The sequence below is a fragment of the Elaeis guineensis genome, chromosome 1 (genome assembly GCF_000442705.2).
Source record: "Elaeis guineensis isolate ETL-2024a chromosome 1, EG11, whole genome shotgun sequence".
NCBI classification, from domain to species: Eukaryota; Viridiplantae; Streptophyta; class Magnoliopsida; order Arecales; family Arecaceae; genus Elaeis; species Elaeis guineensis.
Genome location: NC_025993.2, coordinates 117,137,320 through 117,159,278, shown reverse-complemented (window position 1 = coordinate 117,159,278; position 21,959 = coordinate 117,137,320). Strand labels below are relative to the sequence as shown.

General features: G+C 36.0%; 1 protein-coding gene across 1 annotated transcript; it reads left to right on the top strand.

Moving 5' to 3' along the window:
• The first annotated feature begins 283 nt into the window (after positions 1 to 283).
• On the top strand, positions 284 to 11,512 carry LOC105038785 (plant intracellular Ras-group-related LRR protein 3). Its single transcript, XM_010914686.4, has 3 exons — positions 284 to 1,257; positions 10,366 to 10,532; positions 10,621 to 11,512. The coding sequence occupies exons 1-3, from the start codon at positions 499 to 501 to the stop codon at positions 11,261 to 11,263; spliced, it is 1,569 nt and encodes a 522-aa protein (XP_010912988.2). The 5' UTR covers positions 284 to 498; the 3' UTR covers positions 11,264 to 11,512.
• Positions 11,513 to 21,959: the final 10,447 nt, after the last annotated feature.

Here is a 21,959-nt window from a genome sequence, read left to right as displayed (position 1 = left end):
TGAAGATATAACATAATCTACAGTGCTGTGCAAGCACTGCACGTGATCTGTGTTTGACAGATGCACCCGCAATCCGTTTATCTTATCATGTGATGGAAGGTGGTTGATGTCGGACGCAGGATTAGTTGAATATGCATGTCAGTGAATAATTATCTTCTTTCGATTGGACTGCATCATACACATCTGTCAAAGCACTCCCATATCTTCTCCATCTGTCTTCACACCTATTAAAGCGGCTGTTATGAGATCCAACGGTTGATGTCGCCAAAGTAGGGGAGTCGTTCTTTCGCGGCGCAAAAGATACAACCCGATCCCCGAGTTTTTCCACTGTTCGTTTTTGAGATCGCCCCCTCCCCTATTTTGCCGCCCCGCCAACCATACCTGCCCGTCTGTTTCCATATTTCTTCTTGTAGGTATCCATCTACCCGTCTCGCTTCGGGGCCGACTCCATCACGTCTATCTGCGCCGTCTTCGTCTCCATCCCTGTCTCCTCCCGAGATGGATCCAAGCCCTAAATCCTTCCCCATCCTTTCCTATGTCATGTCCCGCCTCCCCTCCATCGTCGGCCGGCGCTCCGAAACCCCCGTCGAGCCCGACATCGAGCAGCCCCCCATCGACGACTCCCGCCGCCGCCCCCACGAGGTGGTGGAGCTGGTGGAGCGGATGCCCCACCTCAACAACCCCGAGCTCCTCGCTGCCATGGTCGCCGCCGTCTCCGACGTCTCTCAGACACGCTCCGTCCTCCGGACCCTCGGCGAGCGCCCCGATCACGAGGCCATCGACGACGCCCGCGCCCGGATCGCCGAGATCGATGCCGCGCTCGCGAGAGACCTCGAGGAGATCGTCCGCGCCCCGCGCCCCGAGGAGGAGGACCGGCTCCAGTGGCGGACGGAGCAGGCGGAGCGGGAGAAGGAGTGCCGGGCCCGGGCGGAGAGGGAGCGTCGCGCGTACAAGGCGGTGATCCAGCTCGACGAGATGCACGAGGCCTACGAGAATTTGCTTAAGGATGCCGAGGAGCAGCTGGTCAAGATTTACCGATCGGCCGAGGCCGGCGGCGATTGTGCCGAGGGCAGCAGGGCTCCCGCCGTGAAGGAAGACGAGCCGGCGAACGAGGAGGTGATCGGGATCTTGCAAGAAGCGTCGGGGAAGTGCCTGGAGAGGGTGGACCTGTCGGACCGCCAGCTGAGGTACCTTCCAGAGGAATTCGGGAAGCTGAATGGATTGGTCTATCTTAACCTCTCCAACAACCAGTTAGAGGTATGTAGTTATCTTCGCACCATATGGCATCTTAATTTCCGGAGGATTCTTGATCCATGGTTTATTTTGGTGTTGCATTTATTGAATCATTAATAGCTTTCTATGAAAGATTATCTTTGAAAAATTTGAATTGGCTATGGTAGCATTTTGTGGGGGATAAAAGATTAATGAGTCGCAGTTACGATCCTTTAGTTTCAAGAATTGATTTTCTTTTTTTTACTGTTATTTCTAGTTGTAAGCTCTTAGCACCACGTGTTTGTTATTCAAAAATTAAAGTTCCATACTTGATGTCAGATATTCTTTTACTCAACAGTTCTTGATCCTTTTTTTTTTTTTTTTTGGGTAATGTTATATTGAGCCTTGGGTTGGCATCCACAAAAGGGGTGTCTTTGGAAAGTTTGCATTTGCTGTCATAGCATCTCGCATGCACAAAAGTGTTGGTGTTCTGTGGTTACGATCCCTTTTTATTTTGTGAATTGAGGATTGTTATCATTTTGTTGTATGAGCTCTCAGTTGTCAAGAATAATAAACATACTTGATAAAAGTAAATTACAAATTCATGAACGTGTTCAGATTGATGCTGCATTATCTCATCCTTTGTCGTGTCTCCTCTTCTTTGTGTGCTTTATTCATATTGACCTCGCATTTTTGTTTTTAAGTTTGTAATTCTCTACTTAACATTTAACTGTTCTTTCTCTATCCCGGAAATGTGATACAAGAGTAACATTATGCAGTCTTGGTGTTTAATAATTTTGGTATTAGATGCCTGCCAGTTATAGAGATTGTGAGAGGGTGACAAACAAAAAATTTTACCCTTAAGAGTCATATTTAATTCTTGCCCTCATAGTCTGATGGCATTTCTGCACTACTGTCATGCTTTTATATTTGCTTGGCTTCTAAAAGATGGTAAAAAGGGTTGATACTTTGTAGAATATAGGGATCTATACAACCTCACATTGATGAAACCTGTGCCTTTTCTCTTTGCACTGAAAATTGTGTGATTATTTCATCTAATATTAATCTCATATATATTGAATCTATGAATCCATTTGTTTTACTTATGATTAAAAAAATATGTGTTCTAGGCAACTGAGGCTTCTGCTTACAATTTAAATGCACGCTAGTTCTCTTTTCTTCTATAACTTTGAGGAGCATGACTTTCCTAATACTTCTCCTGATTCTTGCGTACGCTTCTGCTGTAGGCTAATACAGTTCAAATTAGCACTGAGACATATATAATCCAACTCTTAGTAAATATATCTTGGGAAATGTTGAGCCTGCAACAATGTTTAGAATCTGAAGTTTCACTACGTGCTCTTTTTCTTTCTTTCTTTCTTTGTTTTTTTTTTTTTGTAGCCACTGATTTGTTCTTGACAGAAGCCTTATCGACCTATTATTCCCTAATAATAATATGGGGGTTTTAATGGACACATTCAATTTGTTTAGTTTAATTTTATTTACATGGTGTTATTTTGAAGGGAACACCAAATTAGTTAAGAAAAAATAATGGATAAATATTGAAAAAGAAATAGAATTAGGAGTTCAATGCACAGATAACTTTTAACATTAACATGTTTGGTACTTGAATCTGTTAGGTTCTTGAATTTATTATCTGTTATTATTTGACAGAATTTTAAGTTGATAGTTGAAAGGTGATCAATTGGCTATATACTGTTCAATTGTTCATTCTATGGTTAATATATGAATTAAAAATAGAAATGAGAATATGAGTTGTGCATGATATTTTCCGATAATATGGGTGCCAAGGAACCAAAAACTTAAATTGTTATTCAAGATAAATGAAGCCAATGTTCCGAAAGTGGATCCGTATTTACCTTGAATGTATCCAATATAATATGGGCAGCCAAGGGATCTAAAAGTATGTCTTCATATAAAGGAAAAAAATGCAGTCCATGTTCCCAAACTAGATCCATATTGACCGTGTACATGCCTCAAGTATGGGGATCTTTCTTCTTTTGCTTTCTTAATTTAGCAGTTCTAGGATCTTTTCTATCAGAATTTAGGATAATGTTCTCTAACTATTAAGATTCTTCATTAACAAATCAACATTTTTTCCTTGTATCAAAGCCTACTGAAGCCTCTCATAATATCAATATGAATGAGGCATTTACACCAGAAGTTTATCTCTATGCTGCAAAATTAGAAAGGTGGCCACAAAACAAGCATATGCATGCATTTGTCCTTGAAATGCTTTTCCCCTTCCCTCTCCTCATGAACATTTTTCAATGTCTTTAATCATCCTACTTGACATGTTTCTTTTTCCCATGTAACTCTGCTTGGTTTCCTTTCATTATTTTAATGCATCTTCTGGACTTATTCAAGGGAATTTTTTACCGTCACTGGTGCATTACATGCTGGGCATAAAGTTATACATTGGAGAGTCTGTGTGTGTGGGGGGGGGGGGGTGTGATGCTTTTAAATAATCAATAAAAACCATGCTTAACTATCAATCTCGGTTTAAAGTTCCTGCTAGTGAGAACTGCTGTTGTTTCACTTCTCTGTTGAATATTTGATATCACAGACATTATGCATTTTGTTTTTCTTGTTGATGGCACCTCATTTTAAGATTATTTTTATTTAATCTACATTACAATTCTTTAAAAAAAAAAAAAAAACACACACAGAGACATTATGTTAAGCTTGAAGATCTTTAAATTGCAAACTTTGATCAAAGTAAATATCATGGTTAAGAATGTCATTACTCTTCCTTTTGGAAATAAACAGAATTTTTGATTCTCTTAAATTTTATCTCCACTTGTACTGTGGTCATAATTACATCTTAGTAGCTAGAGTCTTCCACTTATGGTGGCATATCTGCTTTGGAATCTCATCGGAAAATTGTTGCTGCACCTACTTTCTAAGAATTTCTTATGAATCTATACCGGCCTTTCAACCATTGTTACCATGCTCACCAACTTAAATTGCTACTGTACCTTTGTTATCTCTCATGTCATAGGCCTTCATCCATCTTCTATTGCCTCCTTGGTGCACTTATAAGCCTAAGAAATCATCACCCATTCTCTAGTGTCATTTGCTTTGCCTACCATCACCACCAGCTCATGTGCCATCATCCTTCACTAAGACCTCCTTGAACCTTTTGCCACTACTCCTAGACTCTATTACCACCCTGTTTACTCTTATCTGTTTTACATGACCATCTAGCCTTTTCCCAACTATTTGGGTCAGCTTGATTGTTTACGTTAATATTGCAAGAAATGACAAAATGCTTGTTAATGGAAACAAAAATCATCACAATTTCCTTTTTCATAAAAGATATTCTATCTCCTAGATTGCACATTGCTATATATTAATTTAAATAATTAATAATAATAGTATAATACTATGAGATACCTCACATTCACATTGCTAGGTATTTCTTAGGTGTAACCATGGGATTCAAGTAGAGTTGGTCAAAATCATAACAAGATCCATGAAAAAGGTCTATCATACTGACTGTGCAACCAACTGATATGGTTCACAGAAAAAGGATTTTGTTAAGCACCATAATCTGTGGGTGTATCACAGACTTCCCACCCACCTTGCATTTTTTTTTTTTTTTGATAATAGGGAGGCAAACCCGAGTATACTAGTTTCAAATAAAAATACAATCAAAGCTATTAATATTTACAAGATGAGAAAATGAGAAAGATAGTTGGTTTTAAAGTAGCTTATTGGAACTAGCAACTGCCTATCCAACTAGCCAATCTACAGGTACAATCAAAGCTATTAATATTTACGAGATGAGAAAATGAGAAAGATAGCTGGTTTTAAAGTTGCTTATTGGAACTAACAACTGCCTATCTAACTAGCCAATCTACAGGTTGATTCCCCTCTAAAAATGTGTAAACCAATTCATAGGTTGATTTCCCTCTCTAAATATGTGTGTAGCTTGAAATTACAAGGCGACATCCCTAATTTTTCAAACATCATGAAGTAAAGGCCTCATGAGTAGTGAAAGGGGAATCTGTAGCCCGTATGATGACTGTAGTGAAGTCTTCTTCAAGAATACTATTTATAGGATGGAAAAATTGCATTTAATTGGCTAGTCCCTTCCATTTATGAGTCAAATTGGTCCCTACCAATCTGAATAGGGTGGAACCACCCTATATCACATGAAACCGAGGTGTGTATCACACTGACCAAATTGTACCATCTGGTTTTGGATGGCATCGTGATAGAAAATGAGGAAAAAAGGGATCGAAAGTTTGGTACAGAGAGAGTATTGTACTATGCCAATCATACAATATCAAATTATAACCTATTGGCACAATACCTGGTATTGAGATTGTGATCTGGCTGTCTATTGCTGCCAAAGCTCATTATGTAGCGTAAAATTACATTTTCTTCATTTCTGCAAAGGTTGACAAAAGATAGAAAGAAAAATTAAGAGTTTGTGAGAAATTTGCTCAGCCATCCAAGCCAAGATTGTAAAATTGATTTGGTGTTGCCCGAACCGTTTGAGTTTAATTTTTAATAATTTCAATGGTTTTGCTTCAGTTTTGATAATTTGGAGAAAAAATCATAAAATTCCCAGTAACTATTGACTAAATTTAGTAAAAATGTCAAAAACAAAGATAAAAAATAAGTCAAAATAAAATGAAACTAATTTAGCACATGCTATTTTTTTTGGAATTTCATGATGCATCATTGTGGTGAGTTCTTGCCGAAATGGTCTAAATTTCTATCTTAAAATTAAATATTTAAAAAATCATGCTTAGAACATAGTTGGTCATATTACCATTTGATGGCAATTAATCTTATAACAACTCTAGATGCTTATGACATGAGTTATAGGATAACCATAAAATACTTAAAAACCAAAAGGTTACTTTTATTGATCTTCTTGAAACAAACTTTGCAATGATTCAGAATTTTCTTAAAACTTGTAAAATTTGTATTTAGTATAAAGAAAGTGATTTTTAGCATTTCAGGAAATAAATATACAAAATTAACATATATAACTAATTGATACATACATTTCAAAGTTCAAACCCTGATCCTAGTGTTGGGACAAAATTTCAAAAAATATTGGGCCATATAAAAGGTAGGGATCACGTTCAACATTGTTGGCTCAAGATTCTTCATTAAGAATATGCATTATAGCAATCGTCATTGATATTCTTTGCTTACTATTATGGGGGAGATGAGTTTTTACATATATTTTTTTAAAATTTTGTAGTAGTTCGTGTCACTTCTCCTGTTGACTTTTCAATGTAGTACCTTCTTAACACTTTGCTTCTAGTAGTGGCTTGGAGAAATAGGTTAAAGGGGAGGGAACTAAAAGCTAAGATCAAGAAATGCAATTCAAGATGTTTGACATGATTGAAGGGACTTACAAATGCAAATTAACAGGATCAAAAGTAGTTATGAAGTAAAGAGATGATAACATTAACAGTTATAGAGAATAAAGGTAAATCAAGATTAAATTTAGTGATCAAAATTTTGATCAGAATTGAGGTGGCCAGATCTTGCAGCCCTAGAGGTAAGGCAGTGATGGGGAGAGTAATGGAGAGAGAGAAAGGGAAAGCACCAAATTTAGTGGCAAGGAACTCAAGGATGACAACAAAGTAGACTGGGGCATCGGTGTTGATGAGCTTTGTGCACTTGTCGCCTTGTGGAAAGGGCAATCCTATTGAAAGGAATTTAAGTCTTGCCTTGCTGCTCCTGGACATTATGTTCTTTGACCTGCAATGAGAATGTCTTCCCTCTGCTTGCCATTACTTGAAGACCGAAACCAAAACCCACAAAGAGAGAGAGAGAGAGAGAGAGTAGTGGAGGACTTGCAATATTTGGATCCTGCCTTTATTAAGAGTATACTGCATTGGTTAAGCACAGAGGCCAATCACGCATGAGTATGCAGATCACAATGTGGATGCTTGATCTGTATGTAAGTGGACTATTGGATCATGATTTGGGAGGGGATTATAGTTTTTAGTTTTTTAAACAGGTATTCATTTTTTTAATTTAGTTGTTTATTTACTTCGCTGAACTTGTTTGTTTGTTTGAGTGGTTAAGTGGGAACACTTAAATCCACATGCATGGGTTCGAATCTTGCATCCAGCATCAAATTTTTTTCTCAAAAATATATTTTATGCATTCTAAAAATATATTATATATTTCTTTTATATTTTTGTGCAAAAATAACATTTGTTCTATACATCCTAAAACTATATATATGCAACAAATGCTCCCTAGGCACTTCCATTTTCTAACTTGTTTAACCTTTTGGCATTTCAACGTACTTGCACCCATACCCACACTTGGTTCAGATTACTAAGGGACAACCATTCGCTCACAAGATTTTTGTTGTGGCAAGATCTTATGAAGGGATTGGATTGCACTCTCTAGTCTAGACCTTGAACTGGAGAGGATCAATTCCCTTTCAAATATGTATGTTTCTCATCCAAACTTCCTAATTAGGTTAAGGATTTTAAAAGAATGACATTTTGTAGAGTTCTTTTAATACCTAGATTCGTGACTATTCTCTACAAAGAATATAAACTCAGTTTTAACATTATACTAAGTTGAACCCATTGTTGAAATAGTCCAACTCTCCACCAATTTTTAATAATTTCAACCAAAAAAATTGTGTCAGACTGTTTGATGCATAATTGATTTGGAAACATATCTGATGTAGATTATAGGAGCTGCATATGGGTTTCCATGTAACACAGGATAAGGCTTTTTTCATCTTCATAATTATGTTTACTTAAAAGCTGTGATTGGTTGATGATTGTTGCTGCTGCAGTGCACTAGTTATTAGTTTGAAATTCACTATTTGACTTACTTTTCTTGTAGTAAGTGGCATAAAGATGAATATATCAACTTCTACTCCAGAAGCTTCAGTTATGGACTTCATTTTATATAAATTTTCTAGGATTAGTTCCTTATTAGCATGTTTATCAGACTTTTGTCATCTAGGACCTGTTTGGATGCCCAGAGTTTCTATCTGTGAAATAGGACCCAAAAGGCAGGAGCTAGTATAAAGACTTGTTGCAAGGGAGGAGTTGAGAGAGGGGTCAGGATGGCCTGTTGATATCAAATCCCTATCTTCTGGGATAAGGAAAATCACCTTAAGAATGGAATGTATCATTGCTGAAAAATCAGAATGGATGAGAATAATCCAACTACTTGATTATCTCCAACTTCTTTCCCTAGCTCTTTGTGTGGGGTCTCTTCATCTTTGGGCCTTATGACCTGGATAGTAGCTTCAAATAGTTTTCGTTTGTGGTTTGCTAGTATTATGATAATCTTCACTAAAATTATAACCAGAATGCTCCATTTGGTGTTAGCATTGTATGTTCTTCTTCTTCATTCCCACCAAGAGGCTTTCTAAAAGCCATACAATTTTTTTATATGTTACCATTGGTCTTCCTTACTCCTTTTCCATATTCCTTTCACACAAGCATGAGTAGTATCTCTTTACCAGGACCTCTTGCTTATATTTAATGCAACCATCAGTATTATTTCCTCCATTAGATAATGCTCAGTTGGTGCTTCTAATCTCTCTACTGTTCCCACATCCTTTTTGTTGTTATTCAGACATCAACCTTGGTATTCTGTGGAATGCATACCCTTGTGGTGTGCACCCTTTGGATTGTCTGATAATCTAGCCTTGACAGCAACAAATTTATTTGGTCTTATAAACTTAAGAGTAGGTATGAAGGGCGAGTAAGATTACATGACAGTATGACACTCTAGGATCAACTATTGCACATCACTGAACTCACTTTAGGTCCACTAGTTTTTCCTCATCTTCTTTTTGTTCATATCCATAAATGATCCAGGACCATGAAGTGATCATGTTGTAGGACTTCTTAGTCATCATCATCATTTCTAGTATTATTGAAATTGCATTTTTTGCTCTATCATTTTTCTTACATTTGGACTATGAACCTCCATACTCCAAATTTCCAATTTTCTATGAAGTCTTATTATCTTCTCATTAGTAAACTTTGTTAACATACAATATACTCCCTGATTATAAATGATCGATCTATTTAATAACTGACCCTTGGTTCAGGACCAGCACATTTAGATACTGGTGTTCTTTTAAACCAAGGATTTAAGGGATGCAGCTTGGGGCATGCTGGCCAGCGGCCAGCACGTCAGCATAACAAATGCTTGGTCATATCTTGCCAAAGTAAAAATACCATAAAGGGCTTAAAATCTTTTAAATATCCTTTTAGTTAAAAATGAAAAAATTGATTGAATGTGTGTCATGCTGACCTAGTGTTGGTGCTTAAAACCTTGTTTTTAACAGCATTTTATAATTCAATCTGAGTTTTGTTGGTGAATTGATATATAGACTTAGTTGTTCAACTTTTGCAAGAATCATTTCTGCAATATTGCAAGGCCAGATGCATCAACATACAGTATATGGGATTTAAATGTTCATTTTCACTAGGATATAACTAAACTTTGTTATGGTTAATTGAACTTTCCTTTTAATGCATTCTTTTATACAAGACCTAATAAACTCATCAGCATATATGATGAATTTCAAAGTTTTCTGACTGTCACAGTGGCTGTTAGAATAGTTATTAAGCTTCCATTGTCTTTTATTTGTAGGGATTATTATATATACATTATGACTGTAAAAAGAGCTGTCATATCAAGGTCATCGAGGTCATCTCGAAATACGATGAATTTCTGGACTTGCAATATTTTCTTGACCATACTATGATCTTTGCCACTATAATAATCAATTTTAAATGCCAAATGCTTTTCAGTATAATATTATTTCTATAAGGATTTAGATATGCTGTTAGTGCAGCAGTTCACCCTGTAAACTTTAATTCAAAAATGCTCTCAAAAAATAAGGCTTCAAAAGGGACTGTTGTCACAAATTTGATGGTTCAGGGTAGTTTCCTGCAGCATGGTTTGCACATGATGGAGTTACAGAATCCTTGATATGTGATAATGTTGAATTATCGGATCCTCTAATCTTAAACCCATCAGTGGCAGGTCAGAATTTTCACCGTATGGAAAAATATGCTAGGAGCTTAAGAATAGATCTAGGTGGTTCATCTCCTCTGCTATTTAAAACTCACACACCATGGAAATCTTTTTTTGGTCGAACCACAGGTCATTCCAGATGCCATAGCAGGGCTCAAATGTCTGGAGGAATTTCGTCTTTCTTCCAACTTTCTGGTTTCATTGCCTGATTCCATTGGACTGCTGTCTAATCTTAAGATTCTAGATGTATCACGCAACAAGCTCAAGGCACTGCCAGATAGCATTTCAAAGTGCAGGTAGTGCCATCTCTAAACTCTCTTCCATGTACGCTTTCTAGCAATATTTTTTTTGGGGCACACATCTGACCTTAAATATATTACCCAGATCCCTGGTAGAGCTGGACGCAAGCTATAATGAACTCACATATCTGCCAACTAACATTGGTTATGAGCTGGTGAATCTGGAAAAGCTTTGGATCCACCTCAATAAAATCCGCTCGCTTCCTACATCTGTTTGCGAGATGAGATCATTGCGACTTCTGGATGCCCACTTTAATGAACTTAGGGGCCTACCTTATGCTGTAGGGAAATTGACAAATCTTGAAACTCTAAATCTGAGCAGCAACTTCAGTGATCTGCAAGAGCTTCCTCCCACATTTGGTGATCTGATCAACCTCAGGGAACTTGACCTCAGCAACAATCAGATACATGCACTGCCTGATACATTTGGTCGTCTAGATAAACTGATTAAGCTTAACTTGGACCAGAACCCAGTGGTTATTCCCCCAATGGATATTGTGAACAAAGGGGTGGAAGCAGTCAAGGAATACATGGCAAAAAGATGGATTGACATTTTATTAGAGGAAGAGAGGAAGAGCATGTCTCAAGAAAACACACCTCGGGCTGGTTGGCTGACACGGAGCACTTCATGGTTGAATGATAAGATTTCTGGAGTTTCTGGAAGTGTTGCAGAATATTTGGGTACTGGAGAGAAAAACAGAGATCCACTTCTTGATCAGCAATTGTGATTTCATTCTCATGCCTGCGGCTTTGGATGGTTAGTTTCATTAGCATGTACAGTTTCTTTAGCATTCTAACATACTGGGAACTAGTTGTCCGTTTAAGAAACTGTGGCATTTTGCTTTTAGCTTGAGTGTCTATTTATTTTTTGAAGATAAGTGCACCAAATACACTGCATGGTATCCATGTACTGTGATTTTGGAATCTGCTACCAATTTGTTCCCATTGGGACAGGATCATTGTTGTGTTTCTTTTTCCCTGTTCTCTTGACCTCCTACTCTTGTTTTAAGCTGATGACAACAACAGTAGAACTGTAAGAAAGTGCAGCACACTGGAAGGATGCTTAGAGGACCTCAGTAAATTTATTTTTCTTCTATTGCCTCCTGTTGCTCTTTTAAATGGTAATGGCTTTATACCCATCTTATTGTTGGTGTTATCTTGCGATGATCTTATTATCTCTTGCCAATCATGCATATGAAATGCCAAAAAAGCATGCAACATGGTCGAATTGTCCTTCTAATGCCATGCTAAAAGCATGAGCTTTCAAGCCAGAGCTATGTGAGAAACAGGTTCAAGAGAATATGCATTCAATAGCTTCACTAATGTCAAAAGACGGACAAATTGCCTGTGGGATCTGCAAAAACTGGTAGGCCTTCTTCCACCTACTGGCAGTTCTGTAAAACTCTAGAGGTTTTTGAACAGTACGGATTAACATCCTTTTATACTGTATTAAAATTTCTATGGGAACCTGAGTGTTTGGTTTTAATAGTTTATGTTGGTATTGCCTGTAAACATAGATTTGGAGTGAAATTTTGAGGCTAAAATATCTACAAATGCTGCAGATAATCATAGTTTATTGCAGGGTTGGCACTAATGTGAAAAATGGTTCAGATTTTCTCAATTAAGCAGTAAAACTCAGAATCCAGTTTTAACTTCTAGGAACTATGAGCATATATATTAACAGAAGAGGCCTTCAAAATCTTCATACTAATAACTTCTACCCAAAAAAAAAAAAAAATCTCATACTAATAAATAATGAGAACTCTTCTAAGTGGTTCTGACCGACCATTGCACTACAATATGTTGGCCTTTCTCATCTCAAGTCACATCAGATGGAATGTTTCTTCGTTCAAAAGGGGAAGGGAAATTATGTTTGTCCTTTGAGAGGCTGTTTGGTTGTTTCTGTGTTGTTCTGAAATGGGTAATTATAAAAGATAATTTTCTCTAAAATATGTTTTATGAAAAATAGGTAGAGAATTTTTTTCATTACTTAATTTTTAGATGTTATGACTCACCAGCTTCAGCAAAATAACCAAAAAACCACTTTGATGAAACTCGTTAATTTTGATTTTTCTTAAACTTATTTTAGTAAAAATTATTGACAAATAGCCTCTAAAACTTCACACCTGAATTAGTAAAATGAAAAATCAAAATAACAAAATTAAAAAAATGAAGTCTATAAAAAAGCGAAGCCTCAAAATGGGTTTTTTTATCGAAATAATATTATTTTTAAAATAAATTATTAAAATAATATCTTTTCTAAGTTATTTATCAAAATGCTGTCCAACAGAAAGTCGTCCTATAATAGGACGACTTTATGTGTTGACTTAGTTGAATTCTTGCCATATGGATAGATGAGTGGCAAGCTACGCTTAACGTCACCTTATGATAGAGTGGCTCAATGAGTCATCCTGTCATAAGGCGGCTCACTAATCTCTACTGACCAACCCACACAAAATCCCGTATACTTGAGAGACCCCAATCGGAACCTAAGAAAACCCCCCGATCTCCCTAAGAAAACCCCAATCGAAGTTTAGAGTCACCCTTCCGTTGCAACCCGGGTCATCTAATTCACTAGACACCTACCAGCGGTAAAAGCAGAGAGAAAATCGGGGGAAAATAATAGGAAAAACAAAGGAAATATGGACAAATTGGAAGGTAAGACCTTTACCCACACAGATTGATAAATTTTTTCCTTTTTGCTTCTCATTCTTTTTATTTTATCCTCTTTTTCAGAGATATGTGGGGAAAGAGAGCACCTAAGGAAGATCGGAGGGTTTTCTTAGGTTTTGATTGGGGTTTTCTCTCAAGCATATGGGATTTTGTGTGAGTTGGTCCGTTGAGGATTTGAGAGCTTAATCTTGCTAGAAACATGATATTTTTTACGATTTGTAGATTTTTGATTGAAAGGATTCTCTTTTGTCTACAAAATTTTAAATTTATGGATCATTTCAAAAAAAGGATGGCCATTTGTAGCCAAGACTTTTTTTTTTCTAACTACGTTCATATAGCATATATTTCACTTGCTCTTGACTTAATCTTGCGGGTCAATTTTGTCAGTTTCTTGTATGGTGTACTGTTGCTATGAAAAAAAATGATTATCCATAATTCCCATATCAACTTTATTTGTTATACAATTTATGAAAAATGTTACCTGCATTAGACCAAATGTCGCATAAAATATTTATGTGATATAAGGCTTACAACGGGAAGTGTATTGCTAAAGACCCAAGTTTGAACTAATATGGGAAATAATTTTTTAATGGCATCAAATCAAAATTTATATAAATTTTATATTAATGTTGGCAAATATTATGCAGGCATTAGATGAAGCCTTTAATCATGATCCATGTGCAAGGTGGTTTGTTTTTCTCATTTGCAAAAAATTAGGTTTTTGGGGTCTGACTCCATTCTGCATCTGCCTTTCAAATTTAGGGACTTAAGGTTGGATCCCTTCATTGCTGAAGGTCTGCCTTTCAAACTTAAGGACTCAAGTTTGAAATGCATCTGCCTTTCAAACTTAGGGATTCATTTACAAAAATATGAGATGATGTTATTTTATAAGGAATCTACAAATAGTGCCTTATAATTTCATATGTTTATGCAGTTAGTTCTTACAATATTTTTTGAAAAACGGATCCAAGACTTGTCACTATTATCTTCTATCAGGATGGAAGCATCAGTTGTAATGTTAACGATGCATATTATGATAGTGGAAGGATCAGATGGCCATGATAGACCATAATGCAATATATCAAGAATTTATATGGGTCTGTTATGCTGTCACTAGATGGAACCCTAATATGTGGAGTTTTGCTAATATGTAGATTTTGGATTTATACTACTGGATAGTATTTGGCTGTACCTATTGAAGATGATCAGATCACATACAATATCTTGGGCATCCCATCACAGGAGATTTTTTTGATGGTTGAAAGTTTTATCGAGTCGATAGCAGTAAGAGTTTTGGGTGGTGGTGAATAGCATGTGAGTGTGTCTCAGCCTGTATCTGCCCCACTTATACAATCGGACATGAAGGGATCTCTATTAGATGCACTTCTAATGGCTGATAAAGCTAGGTATGAGTATGGAGGCATCCCTATATATACGGTTGGTGGATCAGTAGCATCTGTAACTAATAGTTCTCAACACATGGTATGGGCAAAGGCTGCGTATCAATATTGGAGTAACGCCACATTTAATGATTCGGAGGCCGATCCTAGTTATGGGGCAGCTACCGTGGAGCATGTGGAGTATAAATCTAATGATTATGTACCATTTAATCAGCTGCATGTATGCCATGCCCGAATTGGAGGATTGGGAATCGTAGCGATCGATACAACTTTATTAAAAAATAAAGCCATTGTTAGTTATAATCCTAGTCAGACTGATGACGAAGATAAGGATGATGATGTGGAGTCTGATGGCAGTGATAATAAAGAGTCCAGTGTGGAAGAGGATGTCCCACCACATAAGGCACTCCTTGTTTCTAAATTTGGACTGGTTAATGCATTCGATGATGATGAGGCCGCATCCATGGAGCATTGCCACAGTATCTATTTTTTGATAAAAATGAAAAGTTAAGAAAGAAAATGGTATTGGAATCGAAAGAACAAGTCCAACATACTGTGAAACAGTATGCCATTCGCATTCACTATCCTTTCAAAGTTATCGAGTCAGATAGGATTAAACGGAGCATCATGTGTAAATAGTCTGATACTTGCAGCAGGCATCTCCGTGCATACTGTCGGACCAAGATGCAGCGATGGAAGATTATGGTATATAAAGGGCCACACATATGCTTGAATACAGATGTGATGCGATATCATCCATAGCTTGATGCACGCATGATTGCCAATATCATTAGAGGATCAGTTAGAACAGAGATATTCATATCCATATTAGCCTATGAAATTTATGTACGTGATACATAACAGTGCGAGGCATCTTATAGGAAGACGTAAATAGCTAAATAATTTATTATTAGCAAGCTATTTGGAAATTGAATAGAGTCCTACAACACATTGGATTCTTAGCTAGCTATAGTCTGTCGTGCCAACGAGGGGACTATGGTAGATTTTGCAAAAATTCCTACAACAGAGTCGAACATAGAGGTGAAATGTATTTCACTAAGTTTTTTGGGCATTCAGTCCATGCATTCGAGACTTCTAGTTCTGTCGTCCACAGATTAGTATCAACACAACGCATCTATATGACTGATATAAGGGTACCATCATGATAGCTATGGGGAGGGATGGAAATGGGAGTATCTATCTTCTAACATTTGTCATTTATGAAAGTGAGAGCCGTAGTAGTTGGTCGTAGTTTTTATGGCATTTGCGCCATTACGTGGCACGTGACCATATAGAGATCGGCATAGTCTCGACTGGTATAAAAAAAATTAGCTGCTGTTTCAGATGAATCTATTAGATGGACAGTGCTATATGGGTATCACAGATTATGCCTTAGACATATTGAGGCAAACTTATACGGTTGATTTCATGATGCAGTATTTTTGGCTTATTTCCATCAAACTGTAAAGCAAAACTAGTCCTAAAAGTTCGATCGAAATATGTAACACATTGAGAGAATATGGCCCAATTGCTTCCAATACCTCAAAACATATCACTTGACAATACCTCAAAATACCTTAACACATGCATGTAGATCAATGATGGCCGCATTGCCATGATTGGGTGCGAGAGCATCGAGAGCAAATTAACGTATGGTGAAAGATTAGTGCTTGACAAGTCAGTTGCATAGTGGATGTAATAGAGACTTTTTTGTATTATCTTCCAACTTATATAATGATATTATTTATTTATGAATAAAATGAGATATTTTATTTCATCATTTGCTGCATCTTATTTATCTTTAAGATTATGATGAACTCCATAAATTAGGACAATGATTTTAGGGCCATGAAGAGTTCATGCTAGTAAGACCTAAAATCCTAATCTAAAATATTTTCAATTGTTAGATCATTAAGTTGGAGATTAATATTTTAGATAGACTAGTACATCCTATGTATGCTCGATGAAGAGGATGACTGATCTCACACTCACTTGTATGGAGACACTAATACAAGGATATGTGCGCTCACTAGAAAATGAGTTCACTGAATTGATCTGCATGAAGAACATCTTATGAAGTCTTACTACATGTCAATAGATGATTCTTTAGTGAGAGTTATACAAGTGGTCCTTAGACCTGAGACTACCATAGTACTTTGTACATATGAATTCATATTTTGGTTCATACTCATTCATGATAAAGTCAAGTACAAGAAATTCTGGATATAGTGAAATGTGTATGGAGGTTGTGAGTCGGTTAACAAGAAATCGATCACTCCTAGTAAGAGATGTCATCCTATGTGTTATCATCTCTAGATGACTCAAAAAATCTTTGATCAAAGGAGGATGAAAATTAGGAAGAGTTTCTAATGTTTCATCATTAGAATCATCATTGATTGATGTATAATCGAAATAAATATGTAATTGAGTTTGACATGAATCCATACTCATAAACATATTTGGGATGCGGGATGATCGAAGCATTGAATTGCACGGTAACTTACCACTGAAGGGTATATTTGATATTTTTATCAAATTTTACATCTTTCGGATAGACATGACACATGGCTAGATATCAATCTTATCTTATAGGTTCTCATGAATTAAAGAGTTTAATTCATGAATCAATTAGAAGGAATTCTAATTGGTTAACTTGGGTTGATATGTATTACCTAAATCGATTAGAAAGGTTCTAATCAAACTAGCTCAAAATACATCTGGACCTACTGCTGACTAGATATGAAACCCAAAGGGTCATACACATTAAGAATTGATCAAATAATTTATTTAAATTTTATTAGGATCAATGGATCCGAATTGAGCTGCTAATTAGCATGCTAGCATATGTTGGCTAATCCTACTCCTAGCCAAATTGGTTTTGGTTTGGAATCTTACTAATTAGGCTAATCTAATTAAGTTGGACTTAGATTAGGTTAATCCATGAAAGGATAGCCAAGAGTTGGTGCCTCCTAGCCTTATCCCATGCCCACATGAAGAGCCCCAGGCGCTTGAAGCTCTTCCATATTGTTGGCGCAAAAGAAAAGTGGGCGCTACATATTATTTGACTTGAGGAGTAAGACTCCTTCTGTTTTAGGTCTTTGACCCATGTGGTGCTTCCTGACTCTCTGTCTCTCCTTCCATACCTTGGATAAGCTTGGATTATGCTCACACCCCTTGGATAGCGTGAAGCTGATCTGAAATGAAGAGTCATGATGGATAATTCTCTGAGGTTGGCACCAAGAGTCCCTCTGCTTTAAGTTGGAAGGTTGGCACCCCTTTATCTCCTCTCATGCCCATCAAATGGGCTTCTAGATTAGGTTGATGCCACTTGACAAAGGTGAGAGGTTATTAGATTAAGGAAAGATGTATAAATGATTTTTGATGCCAAAACAATATATTTTTCTCCAAAGAATTGAGTGGCACGCCTCTTGACTCTTGGAGCCCTTCTACATGAAAGAACTCATCTGAATACACCGAATTCAAATTTTTGGGATGCCAAGTCTTCGGACACGTTATTTTGGATGGCATCTCTTTTGTTCCTATAAATAGAACTCGTATCCAAGAGTCCAAGACATCAAAGTCTAAATAATCTTCTTCCTTCTCTTGTTAAGATAAGGTCTTTTATATTAAGACAAGTTTACTATTTTAATATAAGAGCTTAGGAAGAGAACTAAGAAGGACTAATAGAGAGAAAGAAAGAAAAAAGAAAGGAAAAAAAACTCTAAGAGAGTTTAATCCTAGAAAGGATAGAGAATTCTTGAAAAAGAATTCAACAAGTAAGATTTCAGTTGGAGTGCTTCTTTGATCAAGTCTTGTATGGATCATTATTGGAGGGTATACATTTGTATGTCTTGTGAAAGTGGTTCATCGCCAAATTAGATTTAAATTGATATGCTTCCTTAATCTACCTTTATATTCAGCTTTGATTGATGTCAACAAGAAGATCTTAGGTCTAGAATTTCAGTGAATTTAGGTTTCATTAAGAAAATTTTTGAAATCTAATCTACCGTTGTGCCACCGTAACCCTACAGTGGTATCAGAACTATCTTTGATTGACTCAATCAAAAATCATTATTATGATCATGAATTACATTAGTTGTTAGTTATATATGATGATATATATGTGATCATGTTATCAGATTCACTTTGAATACAATCATATGTTGTTAAGCTTCTTACGTATAATGCAATATGATGTTGAGTTAGGATGTGCATAAGACTAGAAAACCCTCATAAAAAATTATATTAAGTCATAGTGATGGAAACCAAAAGCTGATCGAGTGTGGAATTGATTGATCAATTAATGTCTAAGGAAAGTTGTTCAAGAGCAGTGGTTATTTAATCAAGACCGTTGTGAATGCATGGGAAGTCTTCCACCAATTTTACACTTATCCGACCAATTAGGTTAATTAATTTTAAATTTGGGATGCTTAGTATTTAGATTACTACCAAGCCTTCTTTCATGCTAAGTCAATATTATATCAAGAGCCATAGTAGGTTTATTGTGCAACCATAAGGCTTGCTATAGTTTGATTGATGTGATATTGTCTTGGTGCATAAAGATGCTTACGACATGTACGTGTTGCTTTATTATGCAACCACAAAAATAGTATTATTCAAATATGACTATCTAAAAATGAAGGGTCTGACTTAACTAAAATACTATAGTTTGTTGTGCAACCATAAGGCTACAAGTATTTTAGAGGCTAAAATATAGTTGAGAGTTACATGGGATGCAATTGGAAAGGAGTTTCCTACTTTTGAACTCATAAAGATTTGTTGTGTAACCACAAAGCTTCTATAAGGAATTGAGATCTCAACCCTACTAAGAAATCTGATCAGGATTTCTCATTTACTACAGCAGAGGGCTATGGTGTCCAATAAAATAATAGAAGATACAATTAGACATAAGTCCTCATCTAATTGTGAGTTTTATCATGAGTAGTTTGCTTATACATTGTTCTTTATTTATATAGATTAATACTACATTAAATGGCATTTTCACTATCGCTATATAAGATTTTAGATTTCAATAAATTGATCAGTCCCAATTATATAGATTGGTTGAGAAATTTGAGGATAGTCATCATACAGAAAAAAGTTTCTATATCCTCAACACTCCTGATCTAGAGCCAATTGGAGAGAATGCTGCAGAGGAAGAAAGAGCCACATTTAGAATGTAGCAGAATGATAGCTTGATTGTTAAGTGTATTATATTGGCCTCGACGAGCAATGAATTACAGAGGCAACGTGAAGACATGGATCCTTAGTCCATATTACTCAATCTCAAAGAGTTATATGAAGAGCAAAGTAGAACTACTCGATATGAGATATCGAAGCAGTTGTTCTGTGTCAGAACGAGTGAGGACACATCCGTACAAACTCATGTTCTAAAGATGATTGACTTAATCACTCGATTAGATCAATTAAAGTTTGTCATGGACGGAGAGCTTAGTTAGGACTTGATCTTGCAATCACTTCTCAACTCTTTCTCTCAGTTTGTCATTAATTATCATATGAACAAATTGAATACCTCCCTATCAGAGCTACTTAATATGTTAAAGACAGCTGAGAGTCATTTCAAGTTAGAAAAGGCTCATCTTCTTTTAGCCAATAAGAAGAAGAATTCAGTAGGGAAGAAGGGCTCTAAGAGAAAGTTGAATCCTAAGTGTAGCTTCAAAAGAAGAAGCAGGTGAAGAACGTCTTCGTAAATGGTACCTATTTTTACTGCAACAAGTAGGGACATTGGAAGAGGAATTGCAAGAATTTTCTTGCAAATATGTAGCATAATGCAAGTATAGCATCAAAAAGTTTGTATATAATATAAACTAACTGTTCATTAAGGACTTCAACTTTTGATTCTTGAGTATTAGATATCGTCTATGGTTCTCACATATACAAATCATTGCATGGACTACAGAAAATTCGAAGCTTGAAGAAGGGTGACTTCAAGCTTTATGGTGCGAGTGGAGCGTCCATTCATACTGAAGCTATTGGAACCTACTTATTGAAATTACCTTCGAACAAGATATTAGAATTAGAAGATTATTTCTATATGCTCAGGCTCATTAGAAATATTATTTTTGTACCCTTGTTATTGCAATATGGATATGAAATAAAGGCAAAGAGCAATAGTTGCCCTATATATTGTTCTAATGAGTTCTTTGGAAATGTATATGTGGATAATGATCTTTTTATTCTTTCGCTCAATAATAATATCTTTCTTGTTGATGAAAATAAGAAAAGGAAGAGAAAAGATCAGAATGTTACATATCTCTAACACTGCCATCTTATTCATATTAGTGAGTCAAGAATAAATAAGTTATATAAAAAAAATTTTGATCCTTATAATTTTGAATCGTTAGGAACTTGTAAATCTTATCTCATGAGAAAAATGACCAAATCTCTATTTACTGGATAAGGAGAATGAACAAGTGAGTTATTAGATCTTGTATATCTAGATGTATGTGGACCAAATGACATATCAGGTCAGAGGAGGATATTCTTATTTTATCATCTTTACTGATAATTTATCAAGGTTTAGATATATGTATCTAATAAAAATAAATTCGAAGTATTGGATAAATTTAAAGAATATCAAAGAATGATCGAGAAACAAACTAAAAAAAGTATTAAAATTTTTCGATCTGATGGAAGAGGAGAGTACTTGTTTAGCGAATTTTTTGATCATCTTAAGAAAAATGATATTCTCTTTGAATGGATACCTTCTTATGCATCATAATTAAATGGTGTAACAGAAAGGAGGAATTATATTTTATTTGATATGGTACAGTCCATGATGTACTTCACTGATCTTCCTATCTCATTCTGGAGATATGTCCTAAAAATTACTACTTATATATTAAACATGGTACCTTTCAAGTCTGTTACTAGCACTCTATATGAAATATGAAAAAGTAGGAAGCATAATCTTAAACAGCTTAAGATCTGGGTTATCTTGCTTATGTCAAAAATATTTTTGGACACAAGCTAAGTGCTAGATCAGATAAGTATAAATTTGTAGGTTATCCTCAAGAGAGCATTGAATATTACTTCTACCATTCTACTGAACAAAAGATGTTTGTTAGTAGACATGCTACTTTTTTGAAAAAAAAATTATCCAAAATAAGGGCAGTAGGAGAATAATTGAACTTGAAAAAATTCAAAACCTACAAACCAATTCTCATCAACTTGTGAATGGTTCACAAGTTGAACCTCAACCTTTAGTATCCATTGATGGAGTATATCCACAACACACACCTCCTCTTCGAAGGTCAGAAAGAGTGCGAAATACATCTTTGAGATATGGATTTATCATTGAGAATGACAATGAAACCCAGATCTTTGAGGA

Bases quoted from the DNA above. Each gene is read 5' to 3' on its own strand.
- LOC105038785 (XM_010914686.4), top strand. From the start codon at position 499: ATGGATCCAAGCCCTAAATCCTTCCCCATCCTTTCCTATGTCATGTCC. The intron at 1,258-10,365 runs GTATGTAGTTAT...GTCGAACCACAG, and splicing joins TCTCCAACAACCAGTTAGAG to GTCATTCCAGATGCCATAGC. The intron at 10,533-10,620 runs GTAGTGCCATCT...TATATTACCCAG, and splicing joins GATAGCATTTCAAAGTGCAG to ATCCCTGGTAGAGCTGGACG.